This window comes from Otolemur garnettii, unplaced genomic scaffold, assembly GCF_000181295.1.
Source record: "Otolemur garnettii isolate 467f Iridium unplaced genomic scaffold, OtoGar3 scaffold00001, whole genome shotgun sequence".
Classification (NCBI taxonomy): Eukaryota; Metazoa; Chordata; class Mammalia; order Primates; family Galagidae; genus Otolemur; species Otolemur garnettii.
Genome location: NW_003852396.1, coordinates 42,960,772 through 42,988,249, shown reverse-complemented (window position 1 = coordinate 42,988,249; position 27,478 = coordinate 42,960,772). Strand labels below are relative to the sequence as shown.

The following is a 27,478-nucleotide window of genomic DNA, read 5'->3' as shown; positions in this document are numbered from 1 at the left end:
GCCCTACCCTTTCTCCTCAGCAGATCAGCTTCCCTCTGTCTCCTTGGAGAACATCTGCTGAGCATGTGTCAGCCAGGCTTTGATGGACATTCCTATACGGTTCTTGTGTTTGTAACATATGCAGGGTCCTTGGCCCCAAATCCTCACCCTCTTATAGGCACAGAAGCAAATTCTCTGGGTTGAAGTCCAGAGAGGTATATTCTAAACAACCAGGAGATTCTGACATTTGCTACAATTTGAAAAACATTGTTATACATTATTTAATTTTTTCCAGAATCCTCTGTAAGGGAGAAATTATTACTAAGGTCAGAATTATATAGAGGACATTCTATGTGAACTTTCTCATCTTCCTTCTTGTTCACCATGAAATTGTTGAGTATTAATCCGGGTGCGGTGGCTCACACCTGTAACCCTAGCACTCTGGGAGGCTGAGACAGTGGTTTGCTTGAGCCTCATGAGTTTCAGACAAACCTGAGCAAGAGCAAGACCCTGTCTCTAAAAAAAAAAAATAGCTGGGTTTGTGGAAGGCACCTGTAGTCCTAGCTATTCGAGAGGCTGAGGCAAGAGGATCACTGGAGCCCAGGAGTTCGAGGTTGCTGTGAGCTATGGTGCCATAGCACTCTACCCAGGGTAACAAAGTGAGATTCTGTCTCAAAAAAAAAAAAAGAAATTATTGTTGAGTATTTTCAAGTTTTCCCTGCCCTCCCCCCATCTCAAGGAAGAAGTCCCCCAATGCCCCAGTGGAGGCCATCCTCTTTAAAGGGTTGTCTTTGATTCAATTCTGATATTTTCATCTGTCAATTAATAACAACAATAATGCTAGCAATATTCACTACAGCCACCATACATTGCTAACTTGGTATGAACCAACTACTTACTATAACTTTTTTTTTTTTTTACATTTTTGACAGGGGCCCGGCTTGAACCCACCACCCCTGGTATATGTGGCCGGTGCCCTACTTCTTGAGCCACAGGGGCTGCCCTATAATAAACTTTTTTTTGAGACAGAGTGCCACTATTTTGCCCTCAGTAGAGTGCTATGGCATCATAGCAACCTCAAACTCTTGGGCTTAAGCGATTCTCTCGCCTCAGCCTCCCAAGAAGCTGGGACTACAGCCACCTCCCACAACACCCAGCTATTTTGTTTTGTTGTTGCAGTCGTCATTGTTGTTTTAGCAGGCCTGGCCGGGCTCAAACCTGCCAGCATTGGTGTATATGGCCGGTGCCCTAACCACTGAGCACAGGCATGGATCCTATAATAAACTTTTTAATTTATTATTTCATCTAATCTTCAAATATTTCTTCTCCTTTCTCTCTTTGTCAAGTATTGCCATTATACATATGCTACATCTTTTGTAATTTCCCCACAGTTCTTGGATATTATGTTTTGTTTTCCCTTCTTTTCTCTCTTTGCATTTCAGTGTGGAATGTTTCTACTGATGTATCTTCAAGCTCACTGCTTCTTTCCTTGGCTGTCTCCAGTCTGCCGAACAGCTCACCAAAGGCATTGGATATGTCTGTTAAAGTCCTTTTAATTTTTAATATTTCCTTTTGATTCCTTTCTAGGGTTTCAAAATCTTTGCTTACATGTCCATCTCTTCTTATATGTTGTCACTTTCTCCATTAGTGAAAGATGTAAATGGCAGCACTCAGAGAGCAGAATGGGAGGGAGCAGAGGAGTTTAGGCCAGGTTTATTGAAAGGGACAGTGACCTGCCAGAGCAGTGCAAAGATGGCACCTGCACCTGGGGCAGTTAGAGACCCCTTTATATGGGGGTAGGTGTTGGGCAGATCCCACAGCTTGCCCAGAGTGCTTTGGTGAGTTAGGGACCTTTGACTTGAACTTCGGAGGTGGGGCTAACGAGGTCTTTTGTGTCCTTTGTCTTGGGGGGGTGGGGAATTCAGGTAGGGCTGAGTTAGCCCCTCCCCAGCAATTAGACCCTTAGTGTATTAATCACAGTTGTTTTAAATTCCCAGTCTAATAATACCAAAATGTCTGTCACGTCTGGGTCTGGTTCTGTCTCTTCAGCCTGTGCTTCTTTCTCACCTTTCAGCAAAGCTTTTAATTTTTTCATTGAAAATCAGACACAATATATAGCGTGAAAGAAATTGAGATAAACAGGACTCTAGCATGAGGTTTCATGTTTACTTGGCTAGAAGTCAGGCTGTTTAAGTTCTCTGTAGTCATAGATGTCAGAGGCCTCAGTTTCTCCCACTGTCCCCTGGTGTCTTTGGTTTTCCCTAGAAACTATTTCTTATGTAGCGTTGGTGCCTTGCAGCTCTCTCAGTTGTAGTCTATTGTTTTTATACTGGAGCTCTGTTGGTGGTAAGGTGTTGAGAAGGAGAGGAAAACTAATTTTAGGATTAAATCCCAGTATTTTGTTGGGTCAGAGTCCCTGGACTTTGATCTTCAGGGAAGTTTCTTATCCTCTTTTTACTCAGCACATGTGAGATGAAGGCTAGAGGGGGCTGGAATTGGCTAATGCTCCTCCCCCAGATTGGATGAGATTTTTCCTTGAGGGGAGACCTTTGTTATGGAGATTTCGAGACAGTTATTTTTCCCTCCCTACACCTGAAGCTGGAGGGGATTTTTCTCTGATCTTTACTGTGAGAACCAGGTGGGAGCTCTTGAAGGCACAATTCCCCAAAGTGTGGGTGTCCCTCTAAGACTGGGCTCCCAGGAATTAACTCTCAAGCTAGTCCACACTCTGCCTCTGGCTATTCATCAACCATCATGTAAGTATTCTTGTTAGTTACAATTTCTGGCAGCTTCTGCTCCTGATAAGCTAGGATTTTCAATACTCATCTGTCTCCACAGGGTTTGGGGGGGGCCACTGGGGGCAAAGGTTTTCCCTGTGACCTCAGTTCTCTGATGGAACTATTGTTATTCTCACCTTTTCAGCTTTTTCTTGCGAGGACAGAAGTGATGACTTCTAAGCTGTTCACATGTCATAGTGGACACTGGTAGTCCTCATCTAACTTTTGGCGTAAGCATAATTCCAAATCTGACAGGTAAGGAAACTGAAACTCAGCAGGTTAAATTAAGTGGCTCTGGCTTATGCAGTCAATGAGAGGTTCACTGTGAAATGATAAAATTAAATCAGGATTCAGATAAAGTCCTATGCTAGGACCCAGAAAGACAGTTGTGCAATTAAGTACAGGTTGCTTTGGAAAGAGGCCAGAAGGAATATGTGCAGGCACGTGTGTCTTCATATCAGTACCTGTGAGGCATATCTGGGGTGTCAGATGACTTTGGGGGATAAATGGGCTCTGAGCAGGTCCCAGAAAGAATCCTTGTCTTTTCTATAAGACAGTCTCATTTCATGGTCAAAAACAACTTGTTTCTTAAGCTGATTTCAAAACGCCACACCTAATCAATTGACAGCTACTTGTTAAATGCTTACTTACTATGCACCAGGTACTGTTACAGTGATGAACAGATACAGTGTGGGACAAAGTAACCTCCCCATTGTGGAGTTCACCTGACAGAGAGGAAGAGTGGCTAATAAGCGAGAAAGCATAGGGTGATGCTTGTCAGGAGATGCTAAGTCAAATGAAGAGAACTGAAGCAGGGTAAACGAGATTAAGAATGGTGGAGATGTTGTTTTATAAAATAAAAGGTGTAAGTGGTGGAGCCCAGAGATGAGCCCTGAGCGGAGATGGTCAGGCCTGGTTTGTTGAAAGGGAAGCCAACCTGCCTAGGCCGTGCAAAGAGGGCGTCTGCACCTGGGGGCAGTTGGAGACCCCTTTTATATGGGGCTGTAGATGGTGGATACATTTCCCAGCTTGCTCAGAAGGCTTTGGTGAGTTAGGGTCCTTTGGTGCGAACTTTGGGGTTGGGACTAACTAGGTCCTTTGTCTCAAGAGAAGAGGAGGAGAAGGAGGAGAGGCGGAGGAGGGAGAAGGGTAGGTGTGGGGCTGCATGAGGCTCCCCCAACACAAAATTTGGGTAAGAAATAGACTCTGATATAAGTGACATTGGAGCAGAAATGTGAGGGAATTGAGGGAGGGAGCCTGTGGAGATCTTGGGGAAGAGGATCCCAGATGGTGGGAAGAGGAAACGCAGTCTTTGAGGCATGTATCAATGGCTGAAGATACAGGCAGATGACAGGCTGGGAGGGCAGGGATCAGCCATGTTGGATAAAAGATGTGAAATCTAGAAAAACTGTGAAATGCTGGAAAGAGGGCCCATATTGAGTAATTAACTTATCAGGAAAAAAATTCCAGGTCTTAAACTTTATTCCAAGGAGGTAATTATGTAAGAACAAGATTTGCGAGATCTGTTTAGGAACCTCAAGCTAGATAGATGGGAACTTCGTCCAGCCAATATGCTGGCCTCCTGAGAGTGAAGAACTATAGGATGTCAGGTACCAGCTGGGGGTCAACTGGAGAGAGTTCTGTGTCCAAGGGGGAAAAACTAAGACAAAGTAACTTAGCAAAGGTTACATCTTCTTTCTAATAAGCTCTGGGTCAGGTTCCTACTCAAACTCTTATTTGGTTAGGTCCAATGGAAAGTGATACAGTAACATGTGTACGTATCAAGAGTTTAAAAACTCTTATTACAACAAAGATATTTGTATCAGAATGTTTATTGCAGCCCAATTCATAATTGCCAGGTCATGGAAGAAGCCCAAGTGCCCATTGATCCACGAATGGATCAACAAACTGTGGTATATGTACACCATGGAATACTATGCAGCCATAAAGAAAGATGGAGACTTTACATCCTTAATGTTCACATGGATGGAGCTGGAAAATGTTCTTCTTAGCAAAGTATCACAGGAATGGAAGAAAAAGTGTCCAATGTACACACACCTATTATGAAATTAATTTAAACCTTTTATATGAAAGCTATAACCTAATAACAACCTAAGGATATGGGGATGGGGAAGGAGGGGAGAGGAGGGAATGACTGGAGTGAGGAGGATTCGAGGGTTCACTTCTGTGGTTTATCTTACAAGGGTACAAGTGAATCTTTTGATGAGTAGAATATGAATGTTTTAACACAACAACTAAGAAAATGACATGAAGGCTATGTTAACCAGTTTGATGGAAGTGTTTCGGATTGTGTGTGAAAACACCACACTGTACCCCAGAACGGCATTAATGTACACAGTTACCATTCAATAAAAAAAAAGCAAAAACAAAAACAAAAAACTCTTTGATCCAGAAACTTGGTACTCTATCCCATAGAAAGGACCTAAAATATAGAATCATCATACCGACAGGAACTTTTGTCTGCTCTATCCTCAGATATAAAGAACATGCCTTATACACAGTAGTGTTACTTATTTATTACTATAAATAAAATGGAATTTTTATTTATAAAAATGTGTACTGTTAAACTATTGATAATATTAAGAAAATTACCTAAATATCCTATAACAGGCTACCTTTTCAGTAAGCTATTATCCAGTCACTCTTTGCATTTAACTCTATTTTAAATGAGACTCTGTCTCTCTCTCTCTCTTTTTTTTTTTTTTTTTTTTTTGCAGTTTTTGGCTGGTGGGGGTGTAGGTAGGGGTGGGGGTGGGGGCAGGTTTTAATTCACCACCTTCCTTGGTATATGGGGCTAGTGCCCTACTCCTTTGAGCCACAGGCGCTGCCCTTAACTCTATTTTAAAAAGCAAACACAATGGCTTTGAGCAAATCCAGAATTAAGACCTATCCCATAAAGTACTTAGATCTGGATCAAGGCTCATCAGCCTCATTTTAAAGATGAAAGGATAGCAAAGCTACATTCTTAAAAAGCTAGCATTTTAAAAAACACTTAATAGATAAATGATAAATAGATAAATCAAAAAAGCTCTCTTTTTGATAGTAAAAGTTATGTATTATCTTCTAAACAGGTCTATCATGTATTTGAAAATGAATTCTAGACCTTTAAAAATAGGTGTAGAAACAATGCTAGTTTCCATGCAAAAAAGTATGAGACCAACTAATGTCAGCAGATGAGTAGGAAGGGCCTGAAATTCCAGCCACAGTCAGTCACTCATCAATCTGGAAAGCATTTATCAGCGGGTCAGTGTGCCAGGCCTTGGTGAGGCCATGATGGGTGTACAGAAATGGTGGAGGGAATACGGATGGCCACAGCCCAGTTTTCTGCCTACTTGCAGAACCTTGTGAAGGAATGGGGACTTACCACACAGTGAGACCCAGCAGAGGGCACAGATTCTCATTGGGATGAAAGGAAGACATGGCATTTGAGAGCTGAGACCTGAAGGATGATGGATCTGTGGAGTTATTATATAAACCTGGTGTGATCCTTGGAACAACTGGGAGAGATTTTAGAGGACCAAGTAGTTGATTTCTGTCTTCCTCGCACACATCTGCCCCCTGATCTCTAAGAGATGCAGAACAGAGAAAAGGACAGAGACCTTAGGTGGCTTAGTCCTTGTTCACTGTCTTTCACTGGCTTTGTGTCAAATTCCTAACTCACTCAGTATTACTCTGCATGTAAATGAAAGTGCTAAGAGTGCCTACTTCACAGGAGGGGGTGTTTGTCAGAAAGGAGATTAATAAATTTATTTCTGGGCCAGTGGGGTGGCTCACACCTGTAATCCTAGCACTCTGGGAGGCCAAGTTGAGTGGATCGTATGAGCTCAGGAGTTCTAGATTAGCTGGAGCAAGAGTGAGATCCTGTCTCTACTAAAAATAGAAAAATTAGCTGAGTGTGGTGGTAGGTGCCTATAGTCCAAGCTACTTGGGAGGCTGAGGCAAGAAGATCACTTAAGGCCAGGAGTTTGAGGTTGCTATGACCTGTGATGTCAGGACACTCTACCCAGGACTACAGAGTGAGACTCTGTCTCAAAAACAAACAAAAAAAAGTGTTTATTTACATGACAAACATTTACTAAGCTCTGACATTGTGTGCTTGGCATTGCACCCAGGGCTGGGTGCTGTTGTGAAGGAAACAGTCCCTGCTCTCAGGGAATGTCCAGCCAAGACGGAGAGAATTAAAGTATAAGAAATGACTAGAATAGTACCTGGAGGTGACAGCCGTAATTTCCTCGATCTGCTCATCCTCTTGATGTGGAGCCTTTTGCCAAGGCAGAATTAAAATCCCATTTTTGGTGTAGCTGCTATGTGGGAGTAGTTCATAAAATCGGTAATTGAACCCAGTCAGCCTTTTAGCACCCACATGGAACAGAGTCTTGTTTAGGTATCATGTGTCCAGTAACATGAAATTTTCATTGTATTTTATAGCCTTCCCAATCATGTTGCAATAAAGATAGAAAGAATGAGAAAAACACATTCCTCCCCTCACCTGAGAGTCAGATAGCTAGCTAGTCCGTTACACCTAAGGTGAGATTCAGCCCTGCTCCTTGGCGGTCCCTGGGTGCCCGCATCTACAGAGGAAGTGAGTTTCTGATTCACCGTAGAAGAGCTGTGGAAAGTGCACTCTCCGTTGCTGGTTCAAAGAAGACATTAAGAGTCCACTATGTTACCGTGTTGGCCATTTAAATATATTAGTTTAGTTTGAACTGTTTTATAGATGAAGGAACTGAGGTTCAGAGAAATTAAGCAACTGCTTGACCCAGCTAGTCGAGGCAGAATTTGAGCCCAAGCCTAATGATTCCCAAACTCAATGATTCACTCATTGTATATTTTAAATAGCAAAGCTAAGATGGAATTGAAAAAGTATCAGAGGCATGTTTTTAAGCAGGAAGAACAGCCTGAAAACAGATACTGTCATGATAATCTGTGTGCCCACCACTGACACTGTCAGAACCCAAAGGACTGCCTGGAGAAATAGAGGTGCTCATATCAGCCTCTATAGACACCTTGTGGACATACGAATGTGCACACACATTTGTGTGCGTAGGTACAGAGGAAGAGAATCTTTAGTTTGACCCTGTGCTTTCTTTAAATTAATCATAAGCAAATAATCACAGACGTGAAGGTATTCACTGCAGTGTTTTTTATTTTATAAAAGTAACAAAAAGACTCGGCACCTGTGGCTCAAGCGGCTAAGGTGCCAGCCACATACACCTAAGGTGGCGTGTTCGAATCCCCAGCCCTCTCTCGCCAAACAAAATGATGGCTGCAACCAAAAAATGGCCAGGCGTTGTGGCGGGCGCCTGTGGTCCCAGCTACTTGGGAGGCTGAGGCAGGAGACTCGCTTGAGCCCAGGAGTTGGAGGTTGCTGTGAGTGTGATGCCATGGCACTCTACCCAGGAGGATAGCTTGAGGCTCCGTCTCAAAAAAAAAAAAAAAAAGTAACAAAAAAAGAAGATAGGAGCCAACTATCTTGCCTGATAATAGTGGAATGGTTGAATAAATTATAATTCAAGAGTATGATGGAGTATTACAAGGTGATTAAAAATCACATTGAATAATATTGAATTGCATTGAAATAGGCTCATAATTATGATGGTCACAAAAGATAAAAAAGATAAAATAGGACATAAAACCCTAAATTCAGTATGGTTCCAATCGGGGTGTCCAACTCGTGGCCCATGGGGGATTATTTGAGGACTGGTTTGCTTTTCTGGGGTGTCAGATATTGCACGAAGTACGCACAGACCTTTTCTTTTGCTCATCAGCTTCTGTTAGCGTTTGTGTATTTAAGATGTAGCCCAAGACAACTCTTCTTTTCCCAATGTGTGGCAGAAAAGAAAAAAAGGTTTGACACGCCTTTGTATATATAAAATTCTATTTTTTATATTTAATATGTAATCTGGAAGGAAATAGACCTATATGTTAAAGGGATTATCTCTAGCTTCTGAGATGACATGTTTTTATTTCTTCCTCATGCTGGTTTTACCCTTTTCTATATTTTCTAACAGAAAACACAGGTGTGCTCTGTTGAGGTGAGAGATGTGTAAATCTCAACAAGGCATCTGATTCCCAGACTAGGGTTTGCTTGCTAGGAAGGAAAACGCCTCTTTGTCTGTCTGGTAGCAGTAACCAGAGACCAGGGCTGTGGAAGTGTGAGGACCCAACATCCATCCCAGGCACCCACAGTGTGCACTGTCTCCTGCTTCTCTTAGAAATGATTTCCATGTAGCAATTTTAAGCCAGAAAACTAAGTGTGAAGCAAGAGGTATTAGCAACACTTTTAACTTTTATTCTTTTGATGGTTCTTTAGCATCAGAGCTCTGCAGGGGCAGTTCACACCACGTGGGCTCCTTGGGAAGGGGCAGCAGGGCATGTCATTTATCCCCTGGTTCCCTCATTTATTTAAGACAATTTATCCTGGGCCCTTAGGAGGCTCTGTGTACTTATCAAAGAAGATACAGTCAAACATTAAAATATGGCACATTTTAAAGTAGAGGAGCAAGGCAAGAACGGAGTGGTCTTCACGCACTCTTCCTCTTTACCCCTCGCCCAGATGCAAACTTCAACCAAAAGTTATAGCTCAAAAGTTATTGTCTCTGTCAATATCCTTTCTCTCCTTCCAAACCAGCACTCACTCCCCATTTTCTGTAAAGGATTTTTCTTATTTGCACACACGCAGCAATTATAGAACCTCACATGCTGCAGTATAGTTCTTTCTATACAGGTCTCTTAACCCTATGTCACATGTAAGAAAGGACAGTACCTCCCTACAGTAAACAGATGAGGACACCCCAATATCTCAGGAAATGAGTATCTACAGGTGCATACCACCACACCCCGCTAGTAATACAATTTTTTTTTTGAGACAGAGTTTTACTGCAGAGTGCTATGGTGTCATAGCTCACAGCAACCTCAAACTCTTGTGCTTAAGTGATTCTCTTACTTCAGCCTCCCCGATAGCTGGAACTACAGGCACTCACCACAATGTCTGGCTATTTTGATGTTGTTATTGTTGTTGTTGTTGTAGTTGTCATTGTTTAGCAGGCCTGGGCCTGGTTCGAACCTGCCAGCCCCAGTGTATGTGGCTGGCACCCTAACCACTGAGCTACAGGCATTGAGCCTAGTAATACAATTTTTAAGTGAACTAATTTAAGTGAACACTTTTTAAGTAATACAATTTTCTGGTGGAACTAATACAACCTTATGGAAAGAAGTATGGAGAATTCTCAAAGAACTAAAAGTCAATCTTCCACTTCATCCTGCAATCCCATTAACTAGGTATCTACCTAGAAGAACAAAAGTCATTTTACCACAAAGACATTTGCACCAGAATGTTCATTGTGGCTCAATTAATAGTTGCCAAGTTATGGAGGAAACCCAAACACCCATCAACCCCTGAATGGATTAACAAACTGTGGTATATGTATACCATGGAATACTATTCAGCCATAAAAAGATGGAGACTTCACATCTTTTATGTTTACCTGGATGGAGCTGAAACACATTCTTCTTAGTAAAGTATCTCAAGAATGGGAACAAAAAGATCCAGTGTACTCAATACTAATATGAAACCACTATATAAACACATGCTCGTATGAATGATAAAACACAAATCTAGTCTAGCAAGGGAGAAGGGCGAGAAAGGAGAGGGGAGGGTGATTGGCAGGAGGAAGGAGGGCATTTGGTGGGATCTCACCTAATATGCACTGTGCAAGGGTGTTCAGCATGTCCCCCTGGGTGGAGGTCTCTCTCAGGTAAACTTGAACTTTACCTTGGAAGTGAGAACAATGTAACCTAAAAACTTGTACCCTCATATTAATTTGAAAAAAAAAGTTACTGTGCTAACTTAAAAAAATAAAAAATTGGTGGGTTAGTTTTATATAGGGAATCTAGTCCCTGAATTTCTTGCCACTTTCAATTAATTAGCTAGCTCATCAAGAGGGATTCTGTCTGTCCCCTCCCTGGCGGCCAGAGATAAATGCCCTGTGTACCAATGAAGCTATGCTGGAACCTGCAGACAGATCCAGAGCAGGTGGCCCCACCCCCTTCCCCTTGGACTGTCTTGGGAGTGGTGGGAGCTGTAACCTTCACTCTCCCCTATACAGTAAGCCCGCTGCCCTCCCCCCTAAGGCTAAAGTGGGATGAAGGCAGCCTTAAAGTTTCCTTTTGTTGTGTTTGCACTTGGTAAGTCTGTGTTCTCCATGTAAGGGCTTACTCATTTAGAAGAAAAATAACCCACTTTCAAAGTTACTTTTAGAGCCAGAAATGCAATCTTTAATCATATTTAAAGGATATTGAGTGACTATAGTTAACTATAATGTATTCTATATTTCCAAAGGCCCCGGAGAGAGGGTGTGAATGGTTCCCAACACATAGAAGTGATAAATACTCAAAGCGATGGATACCATAAATGCCTCGACTGGGTCATTCCTTAGTCTATACATGTAACAGAAAATCACATGTGCCCCATAAATACAGGACATATTATGTATCATTAAAAAAGAGCATTTGAATTTTGTTGAGAAATGCTCAAAGTTGTCATATTTGGAGGAAAGGTGTTACACAAAGCTATACACGTATCTAAATACTTATTAATCACTTTGGGTTTTTTTTTTTATGACAATGGCATTTGTCATCTCTGATTGTCTGCTAAGTTCCAGTGGATGACTTGTTGACTCTCTGCCACACCTGTCAGCAACAGAGGTCAAGTTGAGGGATGATGACACGAAGGACGCTCCAGCTCCATCTCTGTTTTTCTCAGTACTGTATCCTTAATGCCTAACTCCACACCTGGCACCACGGGGCCGCTCAACATATGATGCTGAATAAATGAACATCTCCAAAGATGACAGCATTGGTACAGAGAGAAAGCACTTCCATGCTAGAGCTAGAGGGGACAGGCATGGGGGCTGCACCTCTTAGGAGCAGAGGAGGTAAGATGAGGGGCTGTGATTCCTTCCCCGCTAACCTCTGAGGCCATGGGACCGCCAGTGCACTATACATTTTAATGGAACAGGGGCAGGGCAATGCAGGGGTAAGGAGATGAAGTTTGAGAAAAACCTGGTACAACATTTGGACCCTTGAGATGTGAAATTACTTATCCCCTTGGAGACTCAGTGTCACCATCTGATAAATGGGGATAACAATGCCGACCTCACAAGGTTACTACAAGGACTAAGCGGAGTGATGCATATGAAGCACATGGCACAGAGACTGCTATCACGGCAGAGTCATGGCCGGCCCTCATTTTTTCACTTAACTTGCTCACATTGTAAGGCAGCATACACAGTGGGGTCCTGTAGCCAAACTGCCTGGGTCTGAATCCCAGCTTATCACTTAAAGGTGGGTGGTCTTAGGAAAGTTATTTAATTGTTCTGTGCCAGAATTTCTCATTGTGAAAAATAGGATAATAGTGTGTATCTCAGAACAGGATCTGGCACACAAGCACAGTGGTAAGTATTAGCTGTCTAATAATGATTGTACGCTAGGCATTTCCATATTTCCAGCCCAGTAGAGCTGGTGGAAACTAAGAGATGATAGCTGGGAGCAGACGGATGTGCTGACAATGTGGTGATGGGGGATCTCACAGTAGATGGGCTGGTCTCTGTCTCTTCAGTGCTCCAACCTGAGCATGCATCAGATTCACCCTGCACACTTGTGAAAACCCAGTCTGCAGGGGCCCCACCCCCAGAGTTTCTGATTCACTGAGTCTGGGCAGGCTTAAAAGTTTGCATTTCTAATAAGTTACCGGCAGCACAGTGGCACCAATGCTGCTGGTTCAGAGACCGCACTCTAGGAGCCACTGCCATGTAGCAAGAAAGGAAGAAGGAAAAATGCAGAAAAAGTTAGGAGTTCCGAGACAGTCCCAAACAGGACTGTGTTATGGACACTGGCAGTGAGAGTCATTTAATCATTTACCAATTCAGCAAATATTTACTCACTGCCACCTGTGAGCAGAGCCCTGTGTTCACCAATCAGCTGCAAGGGCAAAGATTAGGCTGAGCAGAAACAATAGTGAGTTGGAGAGGACGATCCATGTGTTGAATTAAACCAGAACAGTGCTGCTATGGTTTGAGTGTGTTCCCCAAAGTCCATGGGCTGGAAACTCAAGCCCCAGTGCAACCGTGTTGGAAAGTGGGGCCTAATAAGAGGTGATGAGGTCATGAGGGCTCCGTCCTTATAAACGGACTAATGTTATCACAGGAGTGGATCTGGTATAAAAGCGAGTTCACGCCCCGCTTGATCTCTTGCTTTTACCTTCACTTGCTCTTCTGCCTTCTAGAAAAAGATGACGCAGCAAAAAGGCCCTCGTAAGATGCCGGCACCTTAATACTGGGTTTACTAGCCTCCAAAACTTCGAGAATGAGCTTCTATTGTTTATAAATGACCCTCCAGTTTAAGACATTCTGTCACAGCAGCACAAAATAGACTAAACCAAACACTACCAAAAAAAAAAAAAAATTGGGGGGCAAGACACGATTCTAAGCGGAACTTTACCTAACAAATGCAATCAATGTAACCTGGCTTTTTGTACCCTCAATAATCCCCAACAACAACGACGACAACAAATTAATAGAAAAAAAAAAATCCCACTCCCCATTAGGCCTGACTCTCAGTCTAAAAATAGAGTTATGATCCCTATGTACCAGGGTTGTTTTGAGAATTAAACAAAAGCAAACTAAATTAAACTAAGATAAGATAAACTAAGATAAGGCATAGCATTTAGCATAGTGCTTGGCATATGGTAAGTACCCAACAAATATTGGCTGTCGTCAGTATTATTATTGGGTAACTCTTTCAGATACCTGCCAAGAGGTTGTTTGCCATAGAAAGACATTCCAATGAGCATGGAATTAAACCTCATTATGCCAAAAGCCTAGAATCCCAGACAACAGAAAAACATTTTTTTTAATCACAGGATTCAAAATTACAACCTGGCCACAAGAGATTAGAAGATATCTTTGGATGAAGAAGGTATTTGCAGGCAGGGTGCTCTGTGGAACCCATGAATTATGCAAGTGCGAGTCCGTTAGTCAGCCAGAAGGGTAAGTATTCTTACTGAGGTTTTTTATTTTCCCCTTCCTTTGCAAATGCCAGCTAAAAAGTAATTCCAGAACAATGGAAATCTGAGATGAGAAACAGTTACAGCTAATGTGGCCAGGCCTTCTCCTAGGATCACCCCAGGCCTTCTGGGACATGTTCTGACAACTTGCCCTTTTTTAGACCTCTGAAAGGGGATGATGTCCCTACCCCTTCCCTCGGAATAATATTCTGCAGTGAAATATGACTCACTGTCAGGGCCCTGGTCTTCAAGTTCCCCTTTCTCTTCTTGACCCACTTTCGTCTTACTGTGCCCTTTTGTACAAAGTCAAACGAAGCCTCCCTTGGACGAGGCTGCTTTGCGAGGACTGACATTTAAAGACCATTACCACCTCTTAAACTCAGGCCTGTTCATTTAGCCAAGCAAAGCATGTTTAATTCTTTTAATCTTCCCTCATAAATCAATCTCTACGTTCCCTTAATAGTCCTCCTGCGCTTTGAACTCTGTCCAGTCTGGCAGTCCGGAGCTCTTGTTCCATTTATATTTGAGAATTACCAATCACGAAAAGCCCGTTCAGGGGGGAATGGCTGGGCCTCGCCAGGGCTCCCAGTGCTGTCCCTGTGCTGGGCTGCCAGCTGCCAAAGGGCGCTGAGGGCTCAGAGGAGAGCACCACATCTGCGGGGGTGGAGCAAGCCCTGCCCAGCGGCCAGCCCGGCTTGGGCAGCCTTGCAGCTCTGTTGCCCGCTCCACTGTGGGTCTTTCAGATGGACTCAGCCCACTTGGCAAGTGGTCAAGGGAACTGCATGTGAAGCCACCTGAGGCACTTGCACCTGTCCAGGCCAACAAGGGTCCCTGGATAAGCCTGGGGGGGTCTTACCTGGAAGGTCCCAGCGTGGTCTTCTTCCTTATCACCCTCTCTGTTCTCTTTGAGGGCAATTAATGTGAATCCTCTGAAGTAGGAGGGCGGAGCAGCAGAAAGTGTTACTGTGGAGAGAGAAAGCAGGTTATAAGCATAGAAATCACCTGATCTCATTTGTCAAATGGGATAGACCTGAGTTCTCCATCAGGATCCCAGACCTGCCGGGCAGAGGGGCAGCGGATAGTGGGAAAGCCTCATCTACTGAGAGAGAACTAGTTCCCTCTTCACTCAGCTCCTTACATTTCAGAGCCTACTCAATGCCTGAGCTGCTGTCTCACTTGGAAATTCTTGAACCAATCAGAGGTGCCAATTGGATAAAGATACCAACTTGATTTTGGTCATAAACTCCAATCTTGACAATTATCTAATATTATACATCAATTAGATTGGCCCAAGAAAAAGCTAGCTCTTCACAGCCCAAACAGGAGTAGGATGGCCTTTGTAGCAGAGGCTGGTGTGTGTTCTCCAAAACATATTTCATTTTTTTTTCTTGTGGAAACTTAGCTAGACCACATTTCCCAGCCTTCCCTGCAGTTAGGTCAGTTTATGGCCAACGTCTGCCAGGGTAAGGCATGAACAGACATGATACACAGTGCGACTTAGTTTCCCCTTATCTCTGGGGCATGTGTTCTAAGACCTCCCCCCAGGTGGATGCCTAAAACCACAGGTGGTACCAAACTCTATACGTGCCATCATGTCTGTGATAAAGTTTAATTTATAAATTAAGTATGATAAAAGATTAACAACAATAATAAAACTGAACAATTCCAACACTACTCAGAATAGCATGCAATTTAAAACCTATGAATTGTTTCTTTCTGGAATTTTCTATTTAATATTTTTGGACCACAGTTGGCGATAGGTAACTGAAACAGAAAGCAAAACCGCAGATGAGCGGGAACTACCACATTCCACTTCCACGCCTGACCCGTGCAAACTTTCTACATGATCCTCTGCCCTCCTGCCTCTGCCTGCTAACTGCAGGGGACCCAGCAGAGGACTCTGATATGCCCGGACAAGGACGGGGGGGCCACAAGATGGAAGGAAACTGGGTTTTTGAAAAACCCCACAAGAATCACCCACTGACCAAAAATATCCATATTGTACTTTGCATGAGCTGGAAATAACTTAGGCTGGGAGGGGTTACTTGTTACAGCAACTAGAGTGATGATTCTCTTACACTCTTTCTTTCCATATCTGCCCAGAGAACTTTCTCAATTGAAATCCACCTCATCAGAAAGGTAGTGATCGTCAGCCCTCCTGTTGGAGCCCTAATCTCCTAAGATGGAAATCTTCTGTTGCAATTTGTTTTTGCACCAAACAGGTTGACTGGCCTTCCCCACTGGACTCTGTGTCAACAGAGGAGAGAGGCTGGGTTTTCTTTCTTTTTGTATTTCTAGCATCTAGTACAGAGCCTGGTATCAAGAGACATTCTCTTCACATTTCTCGAAATTGACATAAATTGAGATTTAAATTACTGCCTACATTAAAGTGCTAAGATTCTGGGGTTCTAGATGTTAGATATGGAGTTATAGACTATTAGAACTCTGACAGATTTCAGTTGTCTTCTAATCCAGCCCTCCAATTTCACAGATAGGAAAGAAAGACACAGAAAGGTGGACAGGCACACCCAGGGTCTGAAGACCATCTGGAGGCTGACTTAGGGCCACAACTAAAGACCCCCTCTCCCCAGTTTAACACTTTACTCATGGCTTCACATACTGAATAATATATATGGATCTCCCATAAGTATTAACAAATCATTAATTTTTAAACTTAAAAATCAATTCATTTAACACATATTAATATGTATGTGATGATAAGAAGCAGTCTGTTGTTGGGGAGGAGCATTAAGTCTTCTAAATCCTAAAACTAGGCTGGGCGCCCATAGCATAGTTGTTAGAGTGCCAGCCACATACACGGAGGCTGATGGGTTCAAAACCGGCCTGGGCCAGCTAAACAACAATGACAACTGCAACAAAAAATAGCCGGGCGTTGTGGTGGGCAACTGTAGTCCCAGCTACTTGGGAGTCTGAGGCAAGAGAATCACTTAAGCCCAAGAGTTTGAGGTTGCTGGGAGCTGTGACACCACAGCACTCTACCAAGGGCAACATAAAAATCCTGAAATTAGTTCTAGTCCTGAAAGTGAAGCACCTGAAAATTCCAAAAAACTAAAGCTGCTATCTTAGATGATGTAGCAGTGGTCCCTGAGCCACCAAAACAATGACAACATGGAGAAGAGCTTTAAGACATAGATATTGCAAGTGTCATGCTGCGATTGGCCAGTCAGTCTACCAAAGTAAAGGAGAATTCTGATTGGCTACTGATATCTATGAAAGATCAGATAGAAAGGAAGAAAAAATGAGGGAAAAACCCATTAAAGAGTAAGAAGAGTATAGTACGTGGCAGTGTCAGTAGACAGAGCTGGGATCTTTGAGGGATGGACAGATAGATAGCCCCAAAACAGTCTAAGGGTCTCTAGGATGGGGCCTTCAAGGCGTTTGTACACAGTTCTGGAGGAAGGGGAGCAGAGGACAAAGCAGGAAACAGTAGGTATACTTCATTTAGATTTCCTCAAATGTCTTTTGACAATTTTCACGTGACCCTGGCATGGATGTCACTTTGCCTGCAATGATCAGCACCTATGGTTCTTTTTCAGAGGACTGACCTTGGGTTACTGGAGCCCACACTGCCTAATAAGAAAGGTCCAGCTCCTTTGCATCAGGTAAGGACCGCTCTGAAGGGTACTTTACACTCCAAAAGAGCCCCACAACATCAGTCTGAAACTGCCCTGAGGGACTACACCTGGGATCACGGGCTAGGAGGGCTCCCACCCGATCTCTGTCCTCTTTCCCCACTTCCTTACTGGTTTCCCCTAGAAACATTTACTTGAAAAATCACTTTGTATCCACATCTTCATCTGAGCCTTGAATAACACAAGGGTTAAAATGTGCCCCCCAAAAGATATACTGAAGTTCTAACCACTGGTACCTGGGAAGGTGACTTTGGAAATGGGGTTTACCAGGTATAATCAGTTAAGACAAAGTCATACTGAATTAGGCTGGTCTTAAACTCCTGAGCTCAAGCAATCCACACACCTCAGCTTCCCAAAGTGCTAGGATTATAGGCATGAGCCACGGCACCTGGCTTCTACTATTTTTGCTAGGGTACAACAGACCTAGGAAATGAATACAATTAGCTTCACGGGAACCCAACCTAAGGCAGATGATCAATCCCTGCTCCACAGCCACTGGCTTCATGATAAAATTCAAACTCTATAGGCCAAATGTCCTTGGATTCTGCCTCTCCAGCCTCCCCAACCACATTCCTATTCCCTCACTGAACCACCTTTCAATCCTGGGATTCACTCACTGGCAGTATCCTGAAAAGCCATTATCACTTCACCCTACAGTATTTTTTACAGGCTACTCATATGCCTGGAATGTTTCACCTCCTCCATTCCTGGCAAACTTCTTCACAAATCAGCTAAATTTTCACCTTTTGTGTATGTTCCCAATTTCCCTATAAAGACCCAGGCACTCTGTTTCTTGGACTGTTGAGATGAAAAAAATATCTACATAACAGCACATACCTCAAAATATCAGTGTGAGATACAAATAAAGTGATATATCTCAAGTCCTTAAAACTATACTTTTGTATGCAAATAGGAACTTAATAAATTCAACTCCCATTATCAGTGATGAGACTCTCACATTTCATTATATTTTGTGTTCATGTGTGTGTTTGCACCTTTGTAAGGCCTTTAAGGGCAAGAACCCCATCTGAGCTCAGCATGGTCGTCAACAGAGTCAATGGGCAGTTAAATCTACTTAACAGTGTTCCTGGACTGGTAGACCCAAAGATGTCAATTCTTCTCAAATGGATCTATAGATTTAGTGCAACCTAAATTAAAATCCTGGCATGCATTTTGTGATATTGACAAGCTGGTTCTAAAATTTATGTGGAAATGTGAATGTCCACAAATATCCAAGATAATCTTGAGGAAGTAATGCAAAATTGGAGTGGTTACACTACCAGATATCACAACTTATGCAGCTAAAGAAATGAAACCAGCTAAAGAAAAATGAGCCAGTTGAAAAGTTTAGGGTCCAGAAAAGTTCCACAAATACATGGCATCTTGATGTATGATAAAAGATGTTCTGCAGAGCAGTGGAGAAAAGATGATCTTTTCAATAAATGGTGCTAAGACAACTGGATAGCCACGTGGAAAAAGGTATATCTGGCCCCTTACTGCACATCATTCACAAAATAAAGTCCACATAGATTGCAGAGCTAAATGTAAAAAGTAAAATAATAAAGTTTTTAGACGGTAGCCTAGGATAGAATGTGAATGACCTTGGAAGAGGAAAGATTTCTTACACAGACATAAAAAAGTGCTGACCATAAAGGAGAAGAGATACAAAGGGGGTGATATCAATCTTTTGCTCATCAAAAGATACCATTAAGAGTGAAAAAGCAAGTCACAATATGGAAGAAGGTATTTTCAATCATATAACTAGAAATTGACTTTTATCCAAAATAAAGAAAGAATTCTTTCCGATCAATATGAAAAAGACAGATAACCCAATAGAAAAAAATAATAGGCAAAAGGCATTAACACATCACAAAAAAGGTGCCCAATGGTCAACAAACGTATGAAAAGGCTCTCCATCTCTTTAGTCAACAGGGAAATAAAAAATCTACAATAAAATAATACTGCATAGCTACCACATTGACTAAATATAAAAGAATTAACATCTAATATTGGCAACTGGAACTTTCATACACTGTTGATAGACATGAAAGTAAGTTTTGCTGGAAAATTCTTTGTAGTCTTTACTTAAGTTGAAGACTACATAACTCATGGCCTGGCAACACCTCTCTAAATCAACAGAAATGCATACATATGTGCACCAAAAGACATGTTAAAGAATAGTAACATATTTGTAGGAGCACCCAACTAGAAATACTCAAATACTCACTAGCAGTAGAATGGACATTTAACTCATGGCATAATCATATAACCAAACACCTTACAGCAATGAGAATAAACAAGTACTGCTACACGCAACATGGATAAGCTTCACAAACACAATTCCAAGTGAAAGAATTCAGGCACAAAGGAATACGAATGGCATGATTACATTTATTTATGTAAAGTTTAAAAACAAGCGAAGTAATCTGTGGTGCTAGAGGTCAGGACAGTAGTCTTGTGTGTGGGACAGGGAGGGCAATTTGGCGTGAGAACAAGAGATAAGATTGGAGTGCTAATTGGGTTTTATTTTTTTGCTTAAACAATCTTTTTAATTGATGCATAATAGATGTACGTAGTTTGGGGGTACATGTGGTAATTTAACATGTTCATATGATTTGTAAAAATAAAATCAGTGTATTAGGACATCTATCACCTTAAATATTTGCCTTTTCTTTATACAAGAAACATTCCAGGCTTGGCGCCTATAGCTCAACCGGCTAAGGCGCCAGCCACATACACCTAAGGTAGCAGGTTCAAATCCCCAGCCTGGACCCGCCAAACAACAATGACGGCTGCAACCAAAAAATAGCCGGGCGTTGTGGCAGGCGCCTGTGGTCCCAGCTACTTGGTAGGCGGAGGCAGGAGACTTGCTTGAGCCCAGGAGTTGATGAATGAGTATAAATGTATGGTTTGATAGAAGAAATAAGACCTCATACACATGTTCAATAGATCAGTAGGGTGAACTACAGTTTAATAATCTATTATACATTTCAAAATAGCTAGAAGATAATTGGAATGTTTCTTTTCTTTCTTCTGTTCATCCCCCTCCTTACCACTTCCGGCCTCTGCATATTCTACCTCTTGATCTGAGTTCTGGTTCCATGAGTATGTCCAACATGTGATAGTCCACTAGGCTATATGATTGTGAACTTTTCCGTATATAAGTTGTATTCTGATAAAATGATTGTGGAGAAATGTTTCTGGAGGCTTTTTTGTTGATGGTGTTTTGTTTTTTCTGTCACCCCAGCTAGAGAGCAGTGGATTGATCATAGCTCACTGCAAACTCAAACTCCTGGGCTCAAACAATCTTCCTGCCTCAGCCTTCCAAGTAGCTGGGACTGCTGGTGTATGCCACTACACCCGGCTAATTTTTCTATTTTTTGTAGAGATGGGGTCTCATTCTTACACAGGCTGGCCTCAAACTCCTGACCTTAAGTGATCCTCCTGGCTTGGTTTCCCAGAGTGCTAAGATTACAGGCATAAGCCATGATGCCCAGCCAAGCAATGTTTCTGAATGATAAATATCCATCCTTTTCCACATCTGTACTGTGTACTTAGGGGCTAATCATAAACTCAGCTTCCTATAATGCTGCATTCCTGTAGGTTCTAGAAAACTAAGTTTTTACTATACTTTTCTAGATAAAATACACAAGATGGAGTCTCTGGAGGCTGAACTCAGGGTGGGGTTTCCACCCATAACTATCACTGGTGATGATGTTATTACACAGTATAATTTGAAGGAAGAGCGGAGACTCTATTCCTCCAGAGAACACCATCATATGGCTTCCTCCTAAAAGGCGCAAATGTGCAGCATGTTCTGAATCCCAGTAATGACTGAAGATGACTGTTTGGCAGTAAATAATAGGATTTTCTCTCTAATGACTCCTCCCAAGTGCCTCCCAAGGGAGGCCATTAAGAGATCCAAGATATTCAAAGAAAATGCTTATGAAGGATTTATTTTTTTAAAGGAAGTCCATTCAGAGCCATCCTGTGAAGAGATATAGGGCACTGGTTAAGAGAAAAGATTTAGGATTATAATCTCAGAGCTCATTTTTAAAAAATTCTTCATTTTTTAAGAGGTTGATGATACTGCCTTTCTTTTTTTTTTTTTTGAGACAGAGCCTCAAGCTGTCCCCCTGAGTAAAGTGCCATGGCATCACAGTTCACAGCAACCTCTAACTCCTGAGCTCAAGCGAGTCTCCTGCCTCAGCCTCCCAAGTAACTGGGACTACAGGCGCCCACCACAACGCCCGGCTATTTTTTGGTTGCAGCTGTAATTGTTGTTTGGTGGGCCAGGGCTGGATTCAAACCCACCACCTTAGGTGTATGTGGCTGGTGCCTTAGCCACTTGAGCCACAGGCACCGAGCCGATACTGCCTTTCGTATAGGAGTGGATTAAATATTTAGCACAGTTCCTGGCACATGTAAAGGGCTCACGAATCATAAAGATGATGATGATAGTGATGGAGATGATGATAGTGACGGAGGGGTGATGATGATGGTGGTTGTGACAGTGGGGATGAAGAATATGATGAAGATGAGGATTATGATGATAAAAAATAATGGTGCTCATCAGGCTGCTTAATTAACAATGTGTTTCAAAGACCTGAGCCTCAGGGACAATGATTGAACCTCCAAAGAAAAACTCTAGTAGGTGTCAATGAGGGACCACTCAGATGACTATAGTGGAGATAACTGTCTGTAGGGTGATCCTCACAAATTCATGTTACGGTAGATTTGGGTAAGTCCTCACAATGAATCAAGCCTTCTAATAGACCATTAAACTCAATATAAAGTGTCCTGTGAGAAACTCTCCATCCCCTGGCCACCACAAAATACCTCTTAATGCCTCTTTTCTTGAATGCCAATTTTAATTAAATATGCATTTGTGACATTATTTGTTAAATGCCTATCTCTCCTAATAACCTACAATCCCAGAGACCAATTCTATCTTGAACTCCACTGTGTCTTCAGCACCTAATAATACCTCTCAATGTAGTAAATGTTCAATAAATACTTGTTGATTGAACAAGTGAAAAAAATTTCATTTTTTTTGTCCCTCCTCCAAAGTTCTCATGAGTTACCTTGCCTAATCTGCAACCTTCCTCATCTTTTTCTTTACTGAGCACTTCCTCTATGCCAGCCCAGTGGTATGTCTCTGGAGACACAGAGAAAAAGACACATCTCTGCCCTGTAGAAGCACAGAATCTAATAGCCGGGAGGAAAAAGACATCAACCGATTTTTTTTATAAAATATGATGGGTGTTATGGAGGTTATGGAAGCTCACCAGTCTAGGTTAAGGAGGGCAGCAGCCCTTCCTAGCAAACAATGAGTTCTAGGACCCCAGAGGAAGGAACACTGAATCTACCTGGTTAAGTTAGAGAAGGATTCAAGGAGGAGGTAGCATTTGTGTTGCAAGTTGAATAAGTAGTAGTAGTTTATCCAGTGTATAAGAATAGGCAAAAGCATCCCAGGTCGAGTGAGAGGGCCAGTTTTAGCCTTGGAAGGCAGAGATCTGCATTTCATAAGCTGCATGTTGGGATGGAGGGTGTGATAAAAGGCCAGATCAGGAAGACAAGGAGGGAGACAGGTGGTCAAAGGCCTCTAATGCCTTGCTAAGATGTGTGGACACACCCCTGTAAGTGATGAAGAGACCCAGAAAGGATCTGAGGGATGTGAGCTAGGGAATGTCATATTCAGATTTATGGTTTAGGAAGACCAGGCTTACTGGATTAATTACAGCCCTCCCCTAAATGCTCAGTGGCAAGGGCCTGTCCTGTTTGGACAAAGACCGTGTGTTTCACACGAGAGCCTAGCCTCAGATCCCCAACAAGGTCAGGGTTCTCCCTATCCTTGGGTACCACTGCCGTATGAAAACTCCAGCCCCACCTAACTCTCAAATAACTTTCTGTGTCCTTAAATACTGATGTGTCAATCATCTAACAAAAAATCTAATGAACTGTTACCTAATTCATCTTCTATGCCCATGACCCTCATTGGATCTCATCCAGTTCCATCCTCTCTCCCCAGTTTCACCTACTGGGTCTGAGAATTACAAATCCAACCTCAGTAAGAAGGTCCTAAATCAGGTCTCAGCTCCATCACATGACCGACCAGCCATTGCCATCCATCCACCTGCTGCGTGTTACCGAAATGCTTCAGTCTTCATGCCACACATTCAATCACCAAGAACTTCAGCTTCTGCCTTAAGGAGTTATAAAGACTGCTGGTGCACTAAGTAAGCCATAGTGGTCTCTTCCCTTCTTTGCACAACTTCCTGAGCTCTAAAGAGCTGCAACTAACATGCTTCACTGAGAAACTGGCATAACAATTCAGCCCACCCGTGCAGGATCATGCAAGAGAAGACTTGCTGGTGATGTAATGATGTGATGAGGTGCTGGCAGATAGGAAGACAGGGCTAATAATCCCACAGTGAGCATGTGTGTCTGGGGTGGGGGGTCGGCTTATGCTGTTCTCCTAGTGACCTTCTTTAGTCAGTACATTAGCTTTCCCATTCCAAATTAAAGATCATGCACATTTATTGTCAGGGCAATTTTTCCATAGTATATGTAGCTAACAGCCCTGGTTTAAAATTCCCCTGTGTTTATTAGGTGTAACTTTGGGCAAGTTACTTGAAGTTCTCTTTGGTTCTGTTGCCTTACCTGTAAACCAGCAGGAATAGTATTTACCTTATGTTGTCATTATGATAACTGATGAAGGCATAATGGTAAGCATATTAAAAATGTCTGCTAAATCAATAAAATATACCGGCACATAAATCAGTCTCCTCTATGAAACAAGAATAATTATCATGTCACGGATTTGTCATGAGGATTAAAGCAGACAATGCAATAAGGCACGTGGGCTCAGCTCGATACAAGTTAATTATTTCCCCCATGTTACCTCATCATGGGATAGCTCAGAGCCAGAGGAGAGGATCCTGAGCTGAATAGTGTGTGGATAGGAAAAATAATGGGAAGATGCTCCTGAGGAGGTGGAGATATGTCAGCCAAGAGAATACAGCTAAAAATATGGGTGAGGACAGAAAGTTCTAGATGACCCCCATTCCTGCCCCTCCTCTGACCGTGGGATCAACTGGGGCTGCCAACCACAGCCCACCAACCCCCAGATACCAAATCACAAACGTGACTGCAACCCAGACCCTGTGTGTCTCCACTTGCCATTCCCTGGGGCATGTGACCCAAGCTGGACTCATCAGAATCCTTCCCTGGACTGTGTCAGTTTGGGTGAGGGGGAAAGGGCTTTTCTTTTCATCACAGGATCCAGCTTTCATCTAAAAAGCTAACAGGCTTTCTGTTGGAGGCAGCTATCCTCCCCATCATTTGGAGAAAGTCCATCTGTAGTAAGAAAAAGTGAAGACAACACACAAAAACACAGGCCAGAGAAAGGATGGAAGAAGGAGCAAGAGAAGGTAGAAGTGAGGGCTGGAAAGACTTGAAGGGAAAGAGAGGGCAGATCTAATGACCCGGTTTAACCTGCTCCCTCCATTTATGCCTGAGGCCGGATCCACCAGACTTTGCAAATGCAGGGCTCAACACCTTCCCTCTTTCCCCTCAGTTTGACTTTGTTCCTGTCTTTGGAGTGGAAAGAGTCTTGGCTAATTTTGAAGCAAAGAAAGAAAATAATTCTTCCTGAACTATATGAATCATCAAGAGGTTAAAGGGAAAGTATTCACCACTAAACTGAGGTAGCTGACCAGGGGGTGGCAGCTGGTATTTAAATAGCATTGGGATGACAGCAGATCTGTTGACCTCAAAACTATTTAACTAGCTGTCAGCTTTAGGCAAAGTCTGTAAGGGAAGTCAGAGAGCTCTGTCCTGAGTTTTTTTGGACCTGCTGGTTTATAGGTAAAGAAACAGAGATGAATATTCTTGTTGATCAACTTCTTGGATAATGACTTAGAAGACCTACTTATCAAATTTGTGGGTAATCCAAAATTAGATTAGGTAGATAAGTCGCTCAGTGACAGAATCCAGATCCATGAATGTTTGACAGCTGCAAGGATGGATACAAGCATACTGGGTTAAATCTAATAAAGAATCATGTCAAATCTTATGCTTACCAGTCTAGGTTAAGGAGGGCAGCAGCCCTTCCCAGCAAACAGGAAGAATTTGAGTTGGCTGCAAGCTCAGGGCAATTACAGAGCTCAACACAGCTGCCAAAATAGCAAACACAAGACCTGGCAAGCTTAACACAAGCACGATGTGCAGGACAGGGAGATGATCATCCTGCCCTGCTCTGCCCCTAATGGAGCACATCTGGAGGACAAAGTACAAGGAGACCAGAACAGTATCCTGTAAAGAACGGTTAAGGAAATGGGGTGTTTTACTTAAGAGAAGCCTTAACAACTATTTATCCATAAACATCACAGGGGCTGACATGTGGCCCAGGAGAGACCTTAGTTTTCTTGATGCCAAGGACAGAACCTTGGACAGCTATGTGGAAGCCACATGGGAGGCAGAGTCTGACAGCACAGAAGTACGACCAGGTCAGCCCTGGCTCAGGTGTCACCAGTCTGTGAGCATGCCACCTAAGGAAAGCTCACGGTTCCCCTCATCACCCTGCTGCCAAGCAGGGTAATGGTGTGGCTGTGCCGGCTTTGAGCACATTCCACTGGCCCCTGCATGGTGTCCTACAGTAATAGGACAGAGCAGTGATGTGATCATATGCTGAGGTATGAGACGTGCGGCAGCTGGGAGCAGGAGAGGTGGCGGGGGGGATGTGCTCATAGAAAAAGGACCACCATTTGGCACAATTCTCTTTGTGTCTCATCTTCTTTCTTTGAAAAAGAAAAATAAGAAAGAATATGAGGTTCTTGGAATCCATCCAGCCCTAATACATAGCTAGGTTTGGAAACTACCACAAATAACCCATAAAGGGCTGGTTCTGGGGAAGGTGACTTAAACTGGACTCTAGGTTGGGTGGATCGACAATCTCCTCAGCCTTACTTCTCCAGACACTCAGAGCTAATGTCTGAAGTTGGCAGCTCTTTCTCTTTGCCCTTTGCTCTGCGCCATCCATGTTCCAACTTTCCAGCATGCATCCTCTTTCCGCCCAATGGCCTGCACTCTGGAACCTGGCCATCTGCCTGCCTCAACCTCTGGCCAGTGCTTCTGGGGGATTGGGCATCCTTTCTCTCTGCTGCCACCACCTGGAGCTCCTTGTCCCCTGTCTGCCATGCCCTGGTGCTCACCCTTCTCTATGGCTGAGGGAAAAATGCTTTCTCCTTCTTCCATCCAGCTCTCTTAGAGACCTCACAGGGTTCTTGGGGTTTAAATGTTACATTAATATTTTTCAAGAGATAACAATTTAGTGCCTGCCACATCCAGACACTATTCTGGGTGCTGGAGATAAAACGGCAAATAAGAAAATCAAAGTCGGCTCAGTGCCTGTGTGTCAAGCGACTAAGGTGCCAGCCACATACATCTGAGCTGGCCGGTTCAAATCCAGTCCAGGGCCGCCAAACAACAATGACAACTGCAACCAAAAAATAGCCAGGTGTTGTGGCCGGCACCTGTAGTCCCAGCTACTTGGGAGGCAGAGACAAGAGAATCCCTTAAGCCCAGGAGTTGGAGGTTGCTGTGAGCTGTGATGCCATGGCACTCTACCCAGGGCAACAGCTTGAGGCTCTGTCTCAAAAAAAGAAAAAAAAAGAAAGGAAAATCAAAGTCCTTGCTCTCATAAAGCTTGAGGAGGTAAATGATAAACAAGATAATTCCACAGTGTTTAAGGCTATGAAGAAAATGACGTCAGGTAAAAGTAATGGGAAACATAAATTGGTAGTCAAGAAGCCTCTTTTTTGGCTCGGTGCCTGTGGCTCAATTGGCTAAGGCGCCAGCCACATACACCTAAGGTGGTTGGTTCGAATCCAGCCTGGGCCTGCCAAACAACAATGACGGCTGCAACCAAAAAATAGCCGGGCATTGTGGCAGGTGCCTGTGGTCCCAGCTACTTGGGAGGC

The 27,478-nt window shown here is 43.0% G+C and overlaps 1 protein-coding gene across 1 annotated transcript in view; it reads right to left on the bottom strand.

The window, feature by feature from the left end:
* The window catches only part of SPON1 (spondin 1), a 290,405-nt gene that overhangs the window by 254,098 nt on the left and 8,829 nt on the right, over positions 1-27,478 (bottom strand). The window contains exon 2 of the mRNA XM_003781118.3: positions 14,699-14,805. Coding sequence (XP_003781166.1) covers positions 14,699-14,805 — 107 coding nt within the window. The remainder of the gene's footprint in view (positions 1-14,698; positions 14,806-27,478) is intronic.